Genomic DNA, 14,605 nt, shown 5'->3' with positions numbered 1-14,605 from the left:
GCCCCACCTGCTAGAGCACCGATTTAATCCAGCTCAGCCAGGGCAGGCAGCCCACCCTAGAGACTGGCCCCACCCAACAACAAGCCCTCAGGCAACTTGTGGGCCTGCATAGATTGGTAACTGGCTTTGCTGCAGCCTGGCAACTGAGCCAACTTCAGTGGGGCAGGGCGTGCACAAGGAGCAGGTGGAGAGTGTGGGGAGGTGGTGAAGTGTGTGGGGCTCCCGCCGTGAAGAGACTGGGTCCGCTTTGGGAGGTCGGGGCACGCACATGGGGCAGGACTGTGTTGACTGTGTGTGTGGACCTGTGGGTGGCAGGGCTTGTCAGCTGCAGAAGACTTGTGCTTCTCAAAGACCCACATGGGGGTTTGCCCCACCTTCCAAAGCCTGAAACAATTGGATGCTCCCGTGCCTGAGGCCAGCCCTACCCAGCTGCAATCCTCAGAGAGCTGACAAGAGACCTAATAGGCTAGAGGCTTACAGCAATTGTAAGACCCTGAGCCTAACAACCTGCCACGCTGGGGGCCTACTCACTTAAAAGAAATACTGCAACACAAATGTGGTATTAGAACTTGCAGCCAACTGTGCTGGGGCTCCCCACACCTGATAAAGAGACTGAAGGGCCCACAACAACTCTAAGCAGCTGAGCATTACAACAGCTGGCCAGGGGCATAACTTGGCGTCCCTGGGCACCTACAGGGAGAGCAAACAGGCCACAACAGAAGGACACACGTGGCCCACATAGGGGTCACCCCTGGAACATTGAGAACTGAGGGAAGCACACTGCAGGCCTCCTAAGCCATCACTTACATAAGGTCACCTATCCAAGAGCAGGAGACGTAGCTGACCTACCTAATACGTAGACACAAGCACAGGGAAAGAGGTAAAATGAGGAGGCAAAGGAATACATTCCAAGTAAGGGAACAGGACAAAACCCCAGAAAAGGACTAAGTGAAACAGAAATGAGCAACCTACCCAACAGAGAGTTCAAACAAAGAGTGTTAAGGATGCTCACTGACGTGGGGAAAAGAATAGATGAACTCAGTGAGAATGTCAACAAAGAAATGGAAGATATAAAAAAGAACCAATCAGAAATGAAAAATACAATACTGGAAATGAAAAATTCACTAGAAGGACTCAAAAGCAGAGTAGAGGATACAGAAGAATGGATCTGTGAGCTGGACGAAAGACTAGAAGAAATTACACTAGAAGAAATTACCCAAGCTGAACAGGTAAAAGAGAAAAGAATTAAAAAGAGTGAGGACAGTCTAAGGAACATGTGGGACAACATCAAACACACTAACATCCGTGTTATAGGTGTCCCGGAAGGAGAAGAGTGAGATAAAGGGGCAGAGAATCTATTTTAAGAAATAATAGATGAAAACTTCCCTAACCTAAGGAAGGAAACAGACATCCAGGTACAGGAAGCACAGAGAGCACCAAACAAGATAAACCCAAAGAAGCCCACACCAAGACATATCATAATCAAAATGTCCGGAATTAAAGATAAAGAGAGAATCCTAAAAGCCGCAAGAGAAAGTCAAGTTACATACAAAGGAAACGCCATAAGGCTATCAGCTGACTTCTCAGCAGAAACCTTACAGGCTAGAAGAGAATGGCACAATATATTTAAAGTGCTAAAAGGAAAAAACTTACAGCCAAGAATACTCTACCCAGCAAGGTTATCATTCAAAATGGAAGGAGAGATCAAAAATTTCCCAGACAAGCAAAAATTAAAGGAGTTTGTCACCAAAAAACCAGTGCTACAAGAAATGTTAAAAGGACTGATTTAACGAGAAAAGAGAAGACCACAAATAGGAAAAATTATCTATTTCCATGATAAGAGGGTAATCGATACAAATGCACAAAAAAGGTTAGATATGATATCAAAAACATAAAATGAGGGAGGAGAGGAGTTAAAGAGTAGAGCTTTCAGACAGAGGTCAAACTAAAGAGACCATCAATTGTGTATAGAAGAAGAAAGGAACAGAGAAGGACTACTAAAACACTGAGGAAAAAAAGTTAAAAAATGGCAGTAAGTACATACTTGTCAATAGCTACTTTAAATGTCAATGGACTAAATGCTCCAATTAAAAGGCATAGGGTGGCTGATTGGATAAAAAAACAAGACCCATATATATGCTGCATACAAGAGACACACTTCAGACCTAAAGACACTCACAAACTGAAAATGAAGGGATGGAAAAAGATACTCCACACAAATGGCAATGAGAAGAAAGCTGGGGTAGCAGTACTCATATCAGACAAAATAGACTTTAAAACAAAAACTGTCCATGCAGAAATTGAAGTACAATGATGTACAGCTGAAATTTTTACAGTGTTATAGACCAGTGTTACTGCAATAAACAAAAAATTATAAAAAAAAAAATAAAAAAATAAAAATAAAAACTGTAAAAAGAGACAAAGATGGGCATTACATAATGATCAAGGGAACAATACAACAAGAGGATATAACACTTGTAAATATCTATGCACCCAATGTAGGTGCACCTAAATATATAAAGCAATTATCAACAAACATAAAAACAGAAATAGACAGTAACACAATAATAGTAGGGGACTTTAACACTCCACTTACACCAATGGATAGATCATCCAAACAGAAGATCAATAAGGAAACATCGGCCTTAAGTGATACACTAGAACAGATGGACCTAGTAGATATATACAGAGCATTCCATCCAAAAACCGAAGAATACACGTTCTTTTCAAATGCACATGGAACATTCTCCAGGATTGATCACATATTAGGCCACAAAACAAGTCTACATAAATTTAAGAAGATTGAAATAATACCAAGCATCTTTCCTGACCACAACAGCATGAAACTAGAAATCAACTATAGGAAGAAAATCAGAAAAGCCACAAATACTGGAGATTAAACAAAATGCTACTGAACAACGACTGGATCAACGAAGAAATCAAAAAACACCTGGAGACAAATGAAAATGAAAATACGACACGCCAGAATTTATGGGATACAGCAAAAGCGGTTCTAAGAGGGAAGTTTATAGCAATACAGGCCTATCTCAACAAACAAGAAAAATCTCAAATAAACAATCTAACAATGCACCTAAAGGAACAGGAAAAAGAAGAACAAACAAAGCCCAAAATCAGTAGAAGAAGGGAAATAATAAAAATCAGAGCAGAAATAAATGAAATAGAGACCAAAAAACAATAGAAAAAATTAATAAAACCAAGAGCTGGTTCTTTGAAAAGATCAACAAAATTGACAAACCTTTAGCTAGACTCCCCAAGAAAAAAAGAGAGAAGGCACAAAGAAGTAAAATCAGAAATGAAAGAGGAGAAATTACAACAGACACCTCAGATATACAAAAGATTATAAGAGAATACTATGAAAAGCTATATGCCAACCAATTTGACAATCTGGAAGAAATGGATAAATTCTTAGAATCATACAACCTTCCAAAACTGGATCAAGAAGAAGTAGAGAATTTGAATAGACCAATCACCAGTAAGGAGATTGAAACAGTAATCAAGGGCCGGCCCGGTGGCTTAGTGGTTAAGTGCGTGTGCTCTGCTGCTGGCGGCCCGGGTTCGGATCCCGGGCGCGCACCGACACACCGCTTCTCCTGCCACGCTGAGGCCGCGTCCCACATGCAGCAACTAGAAGAATGTGCAGCTATGACATACAACTATCTACTGGGGTTTTGGGGGGAAAAAATAAATAAATAAAATCTTAAAAAAAAAAAAAGAAACAGTAATCAAAAATCTCCCCAAAAATAAAAGTCCAGGACCAGACGGCTTCCCTGGTGAATTCTACCAAACATTCAAAGACGACTTAATACCTATCCTTCTCAAACTCTTCCAAAAATTTGAGGAGGGGGGGAAGCTCCCTAACTCCTTCTACGAAGCCGACATTACCCTGATACCAAAACCAGACAAGGACAACACAAAAAAAGAAAATTACAGCCCAATATCACTGATGAACATCGATGCAAAAATCCTCAACAAATACTAGCAAATTGCATGCAACAATACATTAAAAAGATTATACACCATGATCAAGTGGGATTTATTCCAGGTATGCAGGGATGGTTTAACATTCGCAAATCAATCAACGTGATACACCACATTAATAAAATGAAGAATAAAAATCACATGATCATCTCAATAGATGCAGAGAAAGCATCTGACAAGGTACAGCATCCATTTATGATAAAAACTCTGAATAAAATGGGGATAGAAGAAAAGTACCTCAACATAATAAAGGCCATATATGACAAACCCACAGCTAATATCATCCTCAATGGTGAAAAACTGAAAGCTATCCCTCTAAGAACAGGAACCAGACAAGGATGCCCACTGTCACCACTCCTATTTAACATAGTACTGGAAGTCCTAGCCAGAGCAATCAGACAAGAGAAAGAAATAAAAGGGATCCAAATTAGAAAGGAAGAACTGAAACTGTCGCTGTTTGCAGATGACATGATTCTATATATAGAAAACCCTAAAGAATCCACCAGAAAACTTTTAGAAGTAATAAACGAATATGGTAAAGTTGCAGGATACAAAACAAAAATCAGTTGCATTTCTATACACTAACAACGAAGTAGCAGAAAGAGAAATTAAGAATACCATCCCATTTACAATTGCAACAAAAAGAATAAAATACCTAGGAATAAACTTAACCAAAGAGGTGAAAGAGCTGTACACGGAAAACTATAAAACATTGCTGAAAGAAATTGAAGAAGACACAAAGAAATGGAAAGATATTCCGTGCTCTTAGATTGGAAGAATTAACATAGTTAAGATGTCCATACTTCCTAAAGCCATCTATAGATTCAGTGCAATCCCTATCAAAGTTCCAACAACACTTTTCACAGAAATAGAACAAAGAATCCTAAAATTTATATGGAACAACAAAAGACCCCGAATAGCTAAAGGAATCCTGAGAAAAAAGAACAAAGCTGGAGGTATCACACTCCCTGACTTCAAAATATACTACAAAGCTATAGTAACCAAAACAGCATGGTACTGGCACAAAAACAGACACACAGATCAATGGAATAGAATCAAAAGCCTAGAAATAAACCCACACATCTATGGACAGCTAATCTTTGACAAAGGAGCCAAGAACATACAATGGAGAAAAGAAAGTCTCTTCAACAAATGGTGTTGGGAAAACTGGATAGCCACAGGCAAAAAAATGAAAGTAGACCCTTACCTTACACCATACACAAAAATTAACTCCAAATGGATTAAGGACTTGAATGTAAGACCTGAAACTATGAAACTTCTAGGAGAAAACATAGGCAGTATGCTCTTCAACATCAGTCTTAGCACCATATTTTCAAACACCATGTCTGACCAGGCAAGAGAAACAATAGAAAAAATAAACAAATGGGACTACATCAAACTAAAAAGCTTCTGCACAGCAAAGGAAACCATCAACAAAACTAAAAGACAACCTAACAATTGGGAGAAGATATTTGCAAACCATACATCTGATAAGAGGTTAATCTCCAAAATATATAAAGAACTCATGCATCTCAACAACAAAAAAACTAACAACCCAATTAAAAAATGGGCAAAAGACCTGAACAGACATTTCTCCAAAGAAGATATACAGATCGTCAACAGACACGTGAAAAGATGTTCAAAATCATTAACTATCAGGGAAATGCAAATCAAAACTACAATGAGATATCACCTCACGCCCACCAGAATGGCTATAATTAACAAGACAGGAAACAACATGTGTTGGAGAGGATGTGGAGAGAAGGGAACTCTCATACACTGCTGGTGGGAGTGCCAACTGGTGCAGCCACTATGGAAAACAGTATGGAGATTCCTCAAAAAATCAAGGATAGAACTACCATATGATCCAGCTATCCCACTGCTGGGTATTTATCCAAAGAACTTGAAAACACCAATGCATACAGATACATGCACCCCTGTGTTCATTGCAGTGTTATTCACAATAGCCAAGACTTGGAAGCAACCTAAGTGCCCATCAAGGGACGAATGGATAAAGAAGCTGTGGTATATATACACAATGGAATACTACTCAGCCATAAGAAACGATGAAATCCAGCCGTTTGTGACAACATGGATGGACATTGAGGGTATTATGCAAAGTGAAATAAGTCAGAGGGAGAAGGTCAAATACTGTATGATTTCCTTCATTAAGTAGTAGATAATAACAACAATAAACAAACACATAGAGATTGGATTGGTGGTTACCAGAGGGGAAGGGGGGAGGGAGGAGGGTGAAAGGGATAATTCGGCACATGTGTGTGGCGATGGATTGTAATTAGTATTTGGGTGGTGAACATGATGTAATCTATGCAGAAATAGAAGTATAACGATGTACACCTGAAATTTATACAAAGTTATAAACCGTTACTGCAATAAACAAAAAATTAAAAAAAAAAAAGAGACATAACCACCAGTAGAATGTATGAACCTGAATAAGAAAAAGCTGAGACGTTCTGGGGGACAATTGGGGAAACTGAAATATGGACTACATATTAGATGCTACTGATTTTTTCTTTTTTAGGTGTGATAACGGTAGTAAGGTCATGGAGCAGAATGTCCTTACTCTTTGGAGATGGATACTGAAGTATTGAGGGGTAAAAATGTCATGATGTCTGCAACTTACTTTCAAATAGTTTAGCAAGAGTGTGTATGTATGTGTCTACACTGATAATTAAAACCCACTTGATTTCATTAAAAATCTATAAAAGAAAGAGCCCAATCTTGTAAGAATTTTAGAATATACATAGAAAAAGAATCTGGAAGCTATATGCCAAACATTTAATAGCAGTTTACTTTTCAGGGTGCATTTATGACAGATTTTCACATTTTGTGTTAAAATTCAAACACTACAGAAATGTCTAATAGTGATTATATTTTTATAATCAGAAAAAAATGATTAAAAAGCACCTTTATTTTCCAAAGGAAAAATGTCTATGTATTGGATGACTATTTCACGGATGCCGCTGCACCAGGTTTCCTGCATCTGCTTCCTCTTTGTGGGGGTGGGGGGCTGAGGAAGAGACGCTGGGCAAGTTAGTGGAAAACCCACCACCAGCAGAAAAGCGCTCCAGAGAGGACGCAAGAAATTTCCTCTTTTCTGAGAAGTAACATTCTCTCATCAACGTCCCCAGGTTCCTTTAATGAATGGCCCCTTTTTAAAAACTAAGGTTGACGATTCTTTCTTATGTGTAAGAAAATAGCAGAAGAGAATTCAAAGATATGAGGTTGTTAAACCAGGGGAAAATACAAACCTGTTTTTATTGCTACTTCAATAATACCAAATTTTCAACACAACTATTTGTGCATACAGTACTCAGGAAATTAGCAGTTTTGCAAACAAAAAATTAAATTATCTTTCAACTAATGAAGCATTAAGATGCTTCAAAATGTCTTTCCACAAGAATTATCTTGCCAAAAGAATCCACACAGTGCAAATAAAACTGGGAAATCTGAGTAAGACTGGTGGCATGCACCAATCCCAATCTCTTGCTTGTGATACTGTGTTCGAGTTTTGCCAAATGTTACAACTGGGGGAAACTGGGCAAAGGCACATGGGGTCCCTCTGTAATATTCCCTATGATTGCATGAGAATCTACATGTTATTTCAATAAAAATTTTTTAAAGAAAAAGAATCCACATACAGACACGAGGACAAAGTAGGAAGCAAAAATCTTTATTTTTAAAAAAATTCACATTTATTAAAAACAGCAATTTCTAGCCAAATAATATAAAGCATTTTAAATTATTTAAAGTATGTACACTCTTTGTATAAGTAAACACTTGAAACTGTACAGATTTAAACAAATACTCATTTAGCAAACAAGTTGGATCACTATCACCTACTCAGCACTTTGTAAGGTGTTTGAGTGTTTCAGAAATAAAGGATTCAAAACACAAGAACGAGTGCCGCCAAATATTTTTATCCTTAAGAACACACTCTGCTCTGTACATCAAATTAGATCAGTCACAGTACTGTACAATAATCATGCCCTCATTTCTTTGGAAAGGCTATTAAAAAATCAAATGTACATATAATACACAAAACTGGATATTTTACAGTTTATTTCATTAAGCATGTATTTAAAACAGTAAATGGAAGTATATACAATCTTCCTAATTCATTCATTTCACGTCAAAGAAAGAATATGGGCCCTCTTTACCTTGCACTTTCCCAAAACACAGAGTATTAAGTTTTATCAAGCAACATCTATCACCAATTTAAACTGAGGTGAAAAACAAGTGGGATGTGTAACCTATCCACACGCTGCTTTAAGGGGATGAGAAATGCTGCCATGGTCGCGAAGAATGAGGTCTCTGGCTATATTCCAGAACCCTCGTCAGTGTTCCATCTCTAGACTAGTGTCTGAATAACTCAAAATTCCTTTTGAACCAGAAAGCGGGCTATGTTTACCATAACATCAGAGGCAAAACCAGTCCAATCAGGAAATAGATATTTGTAAGAAAACTCACAGAGGTGCATAATTTATTTTATGATCCCTGATATGGTGTGGTAGATTTTAACAGGTGAGCAGTCTTCATCATCCTTGTCTTTGTTAATAAAATGTATTCTGCTGCAGCAGGGCTGCAGATCCACAAGGCTGGTACACAGCACAGCCCCTGAATATACAGGACATGAAAGTGTTCACTTTTCAAAGAACTACTAAAATCGAAGGCAGTCTACAGAAGGCTGGTAACCCCAACCTTCATGGCTGAGATACACTATTCATCAGGTTTTCTGCTCTCCTTTATGTGCCAGATTTAAGACACCTTAATTGGTACTTCCCACTCACAAACACTGCCCATTGTACCATGAAGATTCTCATTAAAGATACTGCACATATCTATTGTGAGGAGGCTGCAGCTCCCTGCTTTTGAACGTCCTGCACCTAAGCAATTCAGGGAGTGCAGACACTGGGACCTTACACGAGGTCCTTCATCTCAAAACTACCTCACATCAAACACACAGAAAGATAACACCCTGAATTCCCAAGAAAGCAGAATGTGTTCTCAAAAGCGTCCAATCTACTCCAAACTAAACTTCAAAATCATAGGAGAAATATTACATTAAATAGAGTATAGAAATAACATTTCTGGAAGTAAAAAAATAGTCACTGTGGAATGCTCAGTGGTTAAAAGTATTGCAGTGTTTCACGCTTTAACAAGCCTTACTCTTAGAAGCTTTCTAATTAGCTGTATTTTTGTAAAGTTCTTTGCACTACTTATTGCAACCTGTTCTCATTGCACATCTTTCGCTAAGAACCACTTCACTGCGTGCCCACCACAGCTACCTCTAAACAGCTTACATTTCTCATGACCGTTTAAATGAGGCAGTTATCACCACTCATAGATTAATCTTTGGCATTTTGATGTTTTTAAAGGGAAACACCAATCTTTTATCATTTTGCTTATATTTCATTCTGCAGTCAGCACTGAGCAGCACGCTGGGTGGTTCTCGGGGACGTTCTCTCATACAATCCCTCCGCGGCCTGCAGGCTGCAAGGCTTCTCAGATGCTCCTACCGGACAGCCCATTTACACACACACGGCCCGACCGGCCTGGTTATTTAGAAACCGACAGTAGGAGGTTCAGCTGAAAAGCAAAGGGAAAGGCTATGTTAGTTCTGCTGTGGAATAACACACTCAAAAAGTTTAGATCCTCAAAAACAGAATGAGAGGAAAAGTCTAAGACTTTTAAGGGACCAATAAACATGGGCATCAAGTATCAATTGGACCCGCAAGGCCGGTCTGATTTCCGAAGCAGCCACTGGGCACTGACTGTGTGGAGGCCTGTGCGGAGGTACACTCCATCACCGAATCTAGGCCCCCAGCTCATTTAGAACCCAATGAGGAAGACAAAAAAACTACAATGCCAACAGTGACAAGGGACAGAAGGAGATCTAAATAATTAATTTAGCCTTTTTTCTACGCTATGGTCGCGTAGTTTGGGAAGTGTGGTTTGGGAAGAGTTGTGTTTAGGCTGAATTCTTTAAATGACTCTTTTAAATGCACAAGAACAGGCACAACAAGTGAACGTCAGCTCACACACTAACTCTGACCCCAGGAGTGCACTGCGCACTCTGTAAAGGAGGGTGACACAGAGGCCAGTAGAGAAATCTGCCCTTGTGCCAGTGGGGAAATGGCAGCCTGCACATGCAGATCTGTCACCCAGGCCCTAGAGACTCTTGCAGTTAAATGACCCTGGCAGTGAACCCTTCTATACAGTACAAGCTGTTTTGGTAATCAAAACAATCACCCCCTAATCTCTGTTATAAATTTGTACTTCCAGTGAGAGGGACTCAAAATCACCTCTGTTTTTCCTGCCTGGCCTGTCTAGGTCAAGAAAGCCAAAACAGCTGTAGAACTGCTCCAGGTTAAAAGAAACTAAAGAGACATGATGCTTGACACAATTGAGGAAATCTGAATACGGACTGTGGATTAGATAACAGCATCAATGTTACATTTCCTGCTTTGATCATTGAGCGGGGGTGAGAGTAAGAGAATTTCTTGTTCTTAGGAAATACCCTGAACTATTTCCAAGCAAAGGAGCACAGTGTCTCCCAACTTCCTGTCAAATGACTTAAAAGAGGGGTGGGTATGGAGGTGAAATATGAGCAATAATGATAAAGCAAATGGGGCAAAATGTAAAAAACTGGGTCAAGTTCCATATTATCATTCTTGCATTTTTTCTGTTAAGTTTGAAATTACAACACAATAAAGTTACAAAAAAAATTGTACTGTCATATATTGGATCTTAAGAAAATGAGTCACAAGCATTCAATTTCCAGGGAAATTTAAAATGGGGGGAGCAGGGGAGAGTGACAGTAAACCAGAGGGTTCTCTCTGGGAACAATCAATAGAGTCAGAATACAAGGTTCTGATTCCTGCTCTGTGAGCCTTTGGCCAAGTGACTTAGCCAGCAGGCAGAAACATCAGCTATTATCATCATCTAGAAAATGTTAACAGTTCTGAAAGAGGATCAAGGCACAGAGAGGATGACGGTCTCTATTAGTGTTGTTCAAACTGTAGGCTGCAACCTGGTACATCATGAAAATAACTTAGTGGTTCATCAACAGAATAGGGAAGAGAAGCAAAGCAAAGCACTTGAGTTGCACACAATACAGGTGATTATTGTAAAACTTTTAAGTTACAGACATTTATACACACACTAAAACATTTATCTCGCTGGTAGGAGTCAAGTGGGAGCCCAGGAACTGCATGTTCTTGGCAAGACCCACCCCACTTCCCTCCATCAGAACTGCTCTTCTCACGCCTTTATCCACGTTTATGTCACCCACCACGGAAGCCCAGGCCTCCCATGTCATTCCTCGGCCCCCTACGTCATTCCTCAGGCCCCGGCCTCTACTACCCACAAGGTTCTGTTCCAACCTCATCATCCACCCCTCTGAACTCCTGAAGCCCTTCCTCTGTGTACTCCCTGGACCTACAGTCAATCATCAGCAAAATCCCCTTCAGCCTCAGCCAGTTCTCTGAACCTTCCTACTCTAACTGAATCCCAGCTCCCCACGAGGACAAGCTTCCCCTGCAGCCTTCTCAAGCGATAGGCGTTGCTCTTCCTCATGCCTGGAACCACTGGGCCTAGAGGTGGCAGCAGAGTCCTCTTTGTTCCTCACTGTTACTTCTAGACCATTCTTCTTCCCTCGCCCAGAACCTCCCCCCAGCTTTGATTTTCTTGGTATCAGACCATGCCACACTTTACTTCTCCTTGCAGCTATCTACAATCCCTTGGCCATGACCCTGCCCTGCATTCCTTGCAGATCTCAGAGCACTATCACTCTTTTAAACTACTCCTGCAGGAATTCTTGATGATTTCAACATCCAGATAACCTTTCCAGAGTGTAGGCTTCTCAGTTCTGTGGCTCCTTCCAATATCTCATCTCTCACCCTACCTCAGCTACTCATTCCATGGGCATATCTTAGCCCTTACCACTACCTCTAACTCCAAGCCCTCCATAATCTCATTGTCAAGCATCTCACTCTTTGATCACAATAACCTATCTTCCCAGCTTATCTTTCCTCTCACACTCCTACTCCAAGGATCCTTTGATTCCCCCAGGACATATAATCCGTGATCCTCCAACCTTTTCACTCTCTTCCCTCAGCTCCCGCTTGTCCTCATGCTCCTCATCTGCTTAAGTTCCATGGCAATCATTACAATCACTGCCTTGCTTAAACATTTAGTGCTCCCGCCCCCATCCCCCTCTCCCTTGTACCCTCCTGGCAAAACCACAGCCCTGATGAAATACAACTCTCCAGCTACTCCACATCTGCATCCAGGCAACTAACTACGACTGGAGAGAAAGAAATGAGACGACTATGTTGAACGGTCTCTCTTGGATTTATAACCACTGAACTCAACTGAGCCTTCCTCCTCAAATCTCTAGCACCTCCTCACTCTTCAGTGAGGACGGCGCTTCCCGTTTCACTCACAAACGTGAAGCAGTCAGATGAGAGCTTCCAGGAGCTCCCATCACATCCGCCACCTCTCCACAGATGTGCCCAAACACTTGACCTTCTCTCCGTTTACCACAACTGAACACCCCATGTGCCTCACAAAGGCTCCTCCCTCCAACTGCTCCCGAGACTCCACCCCTCTTCTCTACTCAGGACATTTTTCCAGCATCAATTTTCCCCTCTCTCTGGATCTTCCCCAGGAACATACAAACATGCATTTTCCTCCATCTTTAAAAATAAAAAAGATAATCCAATAATAGCTATCTATAGGAGGAGAGATGGAAAAGGCTGGCGGGACCTGGAAAGGGAAGTAAGATTTCTCCAAATTTACTTTGTTCTGTGATTCTGACTTGGGAACCATGTAAATATTTTACATAATTAAGGAAACAAGATTAAATCAAAATGGGGGGGGACTCAATATTAAAAACAAATCAACTATATGTCAAATTAGTGGTATAATCACACAGAATATAATTACTTCAAATGACATAAAAAAGTATTCTGACTGTACAACTCTAGAACTACAGAGATACCTTTTTAAAATATGACCCATATATCCATACAAAGGAATATATACAGCTGTAAAAAAGAATAAAGTTCTGATTCATGCTACAACATGGATGAGCCTTGAAAACATTACGCTAAAAGAAAGAAGCCAGTCATAAAAGGCCATGTATCGTACTGTTCCATTTAATGAAATGCCGAGAATAGGCAAATCCATAGAGACAAAAAGTAGATTAGAATAAGACAAGAGAATGGGGAATCTGCTAATGAGTATGGGATTTCTTTTGGGGAAGATGAAAATGTTCTGGAATCAAGACAGTGGTGATGGCTGCACAATTTAGTGAATATACTAAAACCCACTAAATCGTCTACTTTAAAAGGGTGAATTTTATGGTATATGAATTAGATTTCAATAAAAAAATGATTCCATTTCTCCTCCAGCTACCACCCCATCTTTTCTCTCTCCATGTAGTAAAACTGCTCAAAAGACTTATCCACACTCACTGCCTCTAGTCTCTCTCCTGCCAATCTCTGCCCACTCCAATCAGGCTCTCACCAACCTTACCACTCTCCCCCAAATTCTCTAGTCCTTACCATCTACTAAACCTAAAAACAGAAATAAATATCCTCCATAGCACGAGCCTACTCCTAATACACAATAGGTATTCAATAAAAACTTGCTGCCTAAATTGAATAAGTGAATGATAGTAAACACAGACTGAGCTCTATATTCATTTTTTTTAATTTAGGAAGAAGAGAGAAAACAGAAACATTTCTAACATCTATTCTAATCCCTAAAATATAACTTCTATTTCTTTCATTTGAAATGTGGGCCTCTTACCATGCATATTGCAAACAAATTTATTATTCAGCAACATAAATACCACTATTTGAATCTTTCACAAACAATTCATCTTAAACATAGCAACTTCAATATCAGAAAGGATTAAAAAGCAATTGAAAATTCTCAAGTCATCACCAAAAATTTGAGAGAGCAATTCAAAGTCTGAACTCTTGCTCATCAGAATAAAATACCGTACAATTTTTAAAATTACAACTAACAACAAGGTTACTCAAAGACATTATCTACTCAAGTAAAATAACTGAGAGGTTATGAAACTGACAAGGATCTTCAGACTATGGATTACCTGTTCCATAGACGGACACGCAATGATCTGGGTATCTTCAGGGCTAAACTCTTCCTTTAACAAAACATGGAACTTCAGAAAGACTTGCTGAATATTATTCTTAGAAAGAAGAAGAGGCAATCATATTAAATGAGTCACTGAAAATATATGCAGTTGTCTTAAATATGAAGCACTAAGAATGTTAAATCATAATGATATTTACCAAATGAGTGGAGGAAATGTATCCTTCATGGGATTACCAAAGACATATAATTTGTACTTAATATTTCACATGCTAGCACAACCCAACTAAGACTCAGCAGATAACACTTCCTGGAAAAACTAACTCTAGCAAGCTGTGTCCCCCAGAGAATAATAAGAGTCTTCAGCAGCAATTTCTTACACAAAAGATAATAAAGTTCCCAGACACATAAAATGTACTTTAAAAATTAAGCAATGCCTTGGGTAAAGATGTGAGCTCAA

At 39.6% G+C, this 14,605-nt stretch overlaps 1 protein-coding gene across 1 annotated transcript in view; it reads right to left on the bottom strand.

Annotated features, from left to right (window-relative positions):
* Positions 1-7,677: 7,677 nt before the first annotated feature.
* Positions 7,678-14,605, bottom strand: part of COG3 (component of oligomeric golgi complex 3) — a 76,691-nt gene continuing 69,763 nt past the window's right edge. The window contains exons 22-23 of the mRNA XM_004433641.3: positions 14,144-14,242; positions 7,678-9,609 (exon numbers count right to left, since the gene is read on the bottom strand). Of these exons, the coding sequence (XP_004433698.1) occupies positions 9,580-9,609; positions 14,144-14,242 (129 nt within the window). The 3' untranslated portion in view covers positions 7,678-9,579. The remainder of the gene's footprint in view (positions 9,610-14,143; positions 14,243-14,605) is intronic.

The sequence above is a fragment of the Ceratotherium simum genome, chromosome 10 (genome assembly GCF_057802395.1).
Source record: "Ceratotherium simum simum isolate JZ-2026a chromosome 10, ASM5780239v1, whole genome shotgun sequence".
In the NCBI taxonomy this organism is placed as follows: domain Eukaryota; kingdom Metazoa; phylum Chordata; class Mammalia; order Perissodactyla; family Rhinocerotidae; genus Ceratotherium; species Ceratotherium simum.
The sequence above is the reverse complement of the archived record's forward strand: the minus strand, read 5'-3'. Positions and strand labels throughout refer to the sequence as shown.